Source organism: Ammodytes marinus (genome assembly GCF_949987685.1).
Source record: "Ammodytes marinus genome assembly, chromosome: 23".
NCBI lineage: Eukaryota > Metazoa > Chordata > Actinopteri > Uranoscopiformes > Ammodytidae > Ammodytes > Ammodytes marinus.
In genome coordinates, this window is record NC_137227.1 from 20,172,147 (window position 1) to 20,177,146 (window position 5,000).

Consider the following 5,000-nt stretch of genomic DNA (forward strand, 5'->3'; position numbering starts at 1 on the left):
AAGGTGTCATGAAGGTATTGTACGTTTTAATGAAAATTAAAGTATATAAAAAAACACACTTAAAATGTATGTATATAAAAAAATAAAGTACGTACCTCTTGTCTCAGCAGCTGCTCGGCTTCTGTCCTGGTGATGTTCTTACAGTACCACCTTCAGAAATAAATTTAAAACACGATTAATAGTTTAATAAAAGTTCTATATGTTGATGTTGATAAAAATAATTGATTAAAAATGAAATCTGACTCACGAGTTCGCCTCAATTCTGTTTTTCTCTGTCACATAGTTACTGGGGATGAAGCCTTTATTCCTGTAGAAAATATTAACCATTTGGAAAAATTAAACCAATTGGCTGCATGGTGCTAATGCCGCCATCTTGTGTCAACATGGCTCCACTTTAACATGCATGTTAACAAGACTAACGATTATTAACAATATTTAATTATTTTGTTTGTACCCGTGTGTGTCCTGCGCTCTCCACCACAGCTGGTCCTGTTTGTGGAGGATGATGTACTCTTCTCCCTGTGGACACAACACACTATGTTAACACACATGCATAGTATGGTTTCTGTGTGTGTGTGTGTGTGTGTGTGTGTGTGAGGTCTGTGTGTGTGTGTGTGTGTGTGTGTGTGTGTGTGTGTGTGTGTATGTACCTGTTTGAGTGTGAGGTCTGTGTGTGTTTGTGTGTGAGGTCTGTGTGTGTGTGTGTGTGTGTGTGTGTGTGTGTGTGTGTGTGTGTGTGTGTACCTGTTTGAATGTGAGGTCCGTGTGTGTGTGTGTGTGTGTGTGTGTGTGTGTGTGTGTGTGTGTGTGTGTACCTGTTTGAGTGTGAGGTCTGTGTGTGTGTGTGTGTGTGTGTGTGTGTGTGTGTGTGTGTGTGTACCTGTTTGAATGTGAGGTCCGTGTGTGTGTGTGTGTGTGTGTGTGTGTGTGTGTGTGTGTGTGTACCTGTTTGAGTGTGAGGTCTGTGTGTGTGTGTGTGTGTGTGTGTACCTGTTTGAGTGTGAGGTCTGTGTGTGTGTGTGTGTGTGTGTGTGTGTGTGTGTGTACCTGTTTGAGTGTGAGGTCTGTGTGTGTGTGTGTGTGTGTGTGTGTGTGTGTGTGTGTGTGTGTGTGTACCTGTTTGAATGTGAGGTCCGTGTGTGTGTGTGTGTGTGTGTGTGTGTGTGTGTGTGTGTGTGTGTGTGTGTGTACCTGTTTGAGTGTGAGGTCTGTGTGTGTGTGTGTGTGTGTGTGTGTGTACCTGTTTGAGTGTGAGGTCTGTGTGTGTGTGTGTGTGTGTGTGTGTGTGTGTGTGTACCTGTTTGAGTGTGAGGTCTGTGTGTGTGTGTGTACCTGTTTGAGTGTGAGGTCTGTGTGTGTGTGTGTGTGTGTGTGTACCTGTTTGAGTGTGAGGTCTGTGTGTGTGTGTGTGTGTGTGTGTGTGTGTACCTGTTTGAGTGTGAGGTCTGTGTGTGTGTGTGTGTGTGTGTGTGTGTGTGTGTGTGTGTGTGTGTGTGTGTGTACCTGTTTGAATGTGAGGTCCGTGTGTGTGTGTGTGTGTGTGTGTGTGTGTGTGTGTGTGTACCTGTTTGAGTGTGAGGTCTGTGTGTGTGTGTGTGTGTGTGTGTACCTGTTTGAGTGTGAGGTCTGTGTGTGTGTGTGTGTGTGTGTGTGTGTGTGTGTGTGTGTGTGTGTGTACCTGTTTGAGTGTGAGGTCTGTGTGTGTGTGTGTGTGTGTGTGTGTGTGTGTGTACCTGTTTGAGTGTGAGGTCTGTGTGTGTGTGTGTGTGTGTGTGTGTGTGTACCTGTTTGAGTGTGAGGTCTATGTGTGTGTGTGTGTGTGTGTGTGAGTGTGTGTGTGTGTGTGTGTGTGTGTGTGTGAACCTGTTTGAGTGTGAGGTCTGTGTGTGTGTGTGTGTGGTCTGTGTGTGTGTGTGTGTGTGTGTGTGTGTGTGTGTGTGTGTGTGTGTGTGTGTGTGTGTGTGTACCTGTTTGAGTGTGAGGTCTGTTTGTGTGTGTGTGTGTGTGTGTGTGTGTGTGTGTGTGTGTGTGTGTGTGTGTGTGTGTGTGTGTGTACCTGTTTGAGTGTGAGGTCTGTGTGTGTGTGTGTGTGTGTGTGTGTGTACCTGTTTGAGTGTGAGGTCTGTTTCCTCCTTAGCGGTGAAGTCGTACATGGCGACAACCGTCAGCAGCGCGTCTCCTTCTCCGTCTTCATCTTCAGGAGGAGGAGGAGGGGGTTTCCTACGAGACCGCTCGGACTGTCACACACACACACACACACACACACACACACACACACACAGACCAAGGGCGTATAGAATAAATTGTATTTTAGGTGGCGATAGTACAAAAGTGGCCATCTTTTCTTAGAATAAAAAGTGATTAAAAAAAGGACTAACTGAACAAACAAACTTACAGCTCTGACCACATTTTAAAGAACTTTGTTTCACCAATCTGCTGGTGGTGATGTTGGTGGCACATTACTGACAGGCTTCCCATTATCACACACACACACACACACACACACACACACACACACACACACACACACACACACACACACACACACACACACACACACACACACACACACACACACACACATACACACGCTACCTCTTACCCTGTAGGCCTGCCCTGGGTATCTTCTGCTCTGGAAACACAATGACCTGCTTCCCTCCAGCTCCATGCGAGTGCTGATCTCCCTGAAATCCACAAACCAACACAATTCATTTTTGTTTATTTACCATTTATTAGCTCAGGAGATCCCCAGCTTTTGGGGCGACTGTGGCTCAGTTGATAGAGCGGGTCGGCTGATGATCAAAGGGTTGGAGGTTCGATCCCCGCCCTGCCACTTGTGTCATGGTTGTTGTGTCCTTGGGCAAGACACTTCACCCACCTTGCCTTGTGTGAATGTCGATAGTTAGCCTGCTGCTATCGGTGTATGAATGTGTGTGTGAATGGTAACGTGGGAAAGGAAAACAGGTCTCCCTTGTAAAAGAGTCTTCGGTCTCAATGGGATTTACCTGTAGAAATAAAGGTTAAAAAAAAAGCTTTTAAAGAAGTATTCCAATGTTTTAAAGAGCTAAACAATGTGATTAGTGGTGACCTTTTTCCACAATAAAGCCTAAATGTAACATCCTTTACGGAGCTACGAGACACCTTTGGGCTGTGGTTATTCTGAAGAGTCTGGAAAGCACACATGAGAAAGTGTGTGTGTGTGTGTGTGTGTCTCTCTCTCTTTGTATGCGTGTGTGTGTTTGTGTATGTGTCTCTCTCTCTTTGTATGTGTGTGTGTTTGTGTATGTGTGTCTCTCTGTGTGTGTGTGTGTGTGTGTGTCTCTCTCTCTGTATGTGTGTGTGTGTGTGTGTGTGTCTCTCTCTGTATGTGTGTGTGTGTGTGTGTGTGTGTGTGTGTGTCTCTCTCTCTGTATGTGTGTGTGTGTGTCTCTCTCTCTCTGTATGTGTATGTGTGTGTGTGTGTGTGTGTGTGTGTGTGTGTGTGTGTGTGTGTGTGTGTCTCTCTCTCTGTATGTGTGTGTGTGTCTCTCTCTCTGTATGTGCGTGTGTGTGTGTGTGTGTGTGTGTGTGTCTCTCTCGGTGACGTCACCTGGTCTGAAGGGCACAGCAGCAGCAGAAGACTGAATGGATGGAGTGATCTGGAGACAAGAAAACAAAAAGGAGAATTGACAGAAGCTACGGTGGCCTTCAAGGACAAGAATACTTCAACACACAACATAGCTTATTTAAAGGTACAGTGTGTAATATCAGAGTGTTTAGCTTTATCTAGTGGTGAGATTCTAGATGTCAACGCTCCCTTGCTAATTTACAGAAGCTACGGTGGCCTTCAAGGACAAGAAGCTATGGTTACTAAAGATGGCATCATCCACCACTGCCTCAAGTCTTTCCACAATATCAAGTGATGAGGTGAAGATGTATTTAGTTATTTATTCTATAGTACTTCTTCTTCTTCTTGGTCTTCCAACAGGTGCATTTCCCCAGGACGCCCACTATGTATAAAAACATATACAATTTTCATGAGAAAAACATACAATTAAATAGATATTCTGCATATAATTCCCCTTATTTATCATCTTGTACAACTGTCTCATCTTGATTGATTGATCATGGGATTCCTTTTACCAAGTTGGGACCCACTGCACTTGAGGTTATGTGGGGAAGTATGCACTGTATGAACTGATTTGGTTAAAGGTGCAACATGTAACAGCAAACGAGACCATCAGTGCAAAGAATGATATTTTTATATAGTTTTTCTTAATGCCTTTGTCATGGGTCATACGCTCACCCAGGAACAACAGCTGGCGTAGTAAAAACACTACCGCTTTTGTCCAAAGGGGGCGCTAGAGTTAACACAAACTGAGAGTTCCTCGGAGCACCTTTAAACACAGTAGTGTAGTATAGTACAGTAGTGTATACTGATCTCACAGTCTCTTGTTCCCCAGGTCTGTCTGAGTTGAACTTTCTGTCGTCGTGGTTTTGGGTTGAAGGTGGTTGTCAGGAAGTCGAGTTTCCTTTTCAACAGAACTCAGTGTGTGTTTCAGTGGGCGAGTGAACTGACAGCTGAGAGTGTGGGTACGTCTCTCAGAGGTTATGTTATAGATGTGTGTGTGTGTGTGTGCAGTATATCTTTCCTTTTTCTTACAAACACACACACACGCACGCACGCACTCACTCACTCACTCACTCACTCACTCACTCACTCACTCACTCACTCACTCACTCACTCACTCACTCACTCACTCACTCACTCACTCACTCACTCACTCACTCACTCACTCACTCACTCACTCACTCACTCACTCACTCACTCACTCACTCACTCACTCTCTCGCACGCACGCACGCACTCACACACACACACACACACACACACACACACACACTCACTCACTCACTCACTCACTCACTCACTCACTCACTCACTCACTCACTCACTCACTCACTCACTCACTCACTCACTCACTCACTCACTCACTCACTCACTCACTCACTCACTCACTC

The 5,000-nt window shown here is 45.1% G+C and overlaps 1 protein-coding gene across 1 annotated transcript in view; it reads right to left on the bottom strand.

The window, feature by feature from the left end:
- The window catches only part of txk (TXK tyrosine kinase), a gene marked incomplete at its 3' end in the record, with an annotated part of 14,712 nt that overhangs the window by 7,613 nt on the left and 2,099 nt on the right, over positions 1-5,000 (bottom strand). Inside the window, exons 2-7 of the mRNA XM_080052329.1 lie at positions 3,590-3,638; positions 2,603-2,684; positions 2,106-2,237; positions 455-519; positions 248-307; positions 96-150 (exon numbers count right to left, since the gene is read on the bottom strand). Coding sequence (XP_079908455.1) covers positions 96-150; positions 248-307; positions 455-519; positions 2,106-2,237; positions 2,603-2,684; positions 3,590-3,638 — 443 coding nt within the window. The remainder of the gene's footprint in view (positions 1-95; positions 151-247; positions 308-454; positions 520-2,105; positions 2,238-2,602; positions 2,685-3,589; positions 3,639-5,000) is intronic.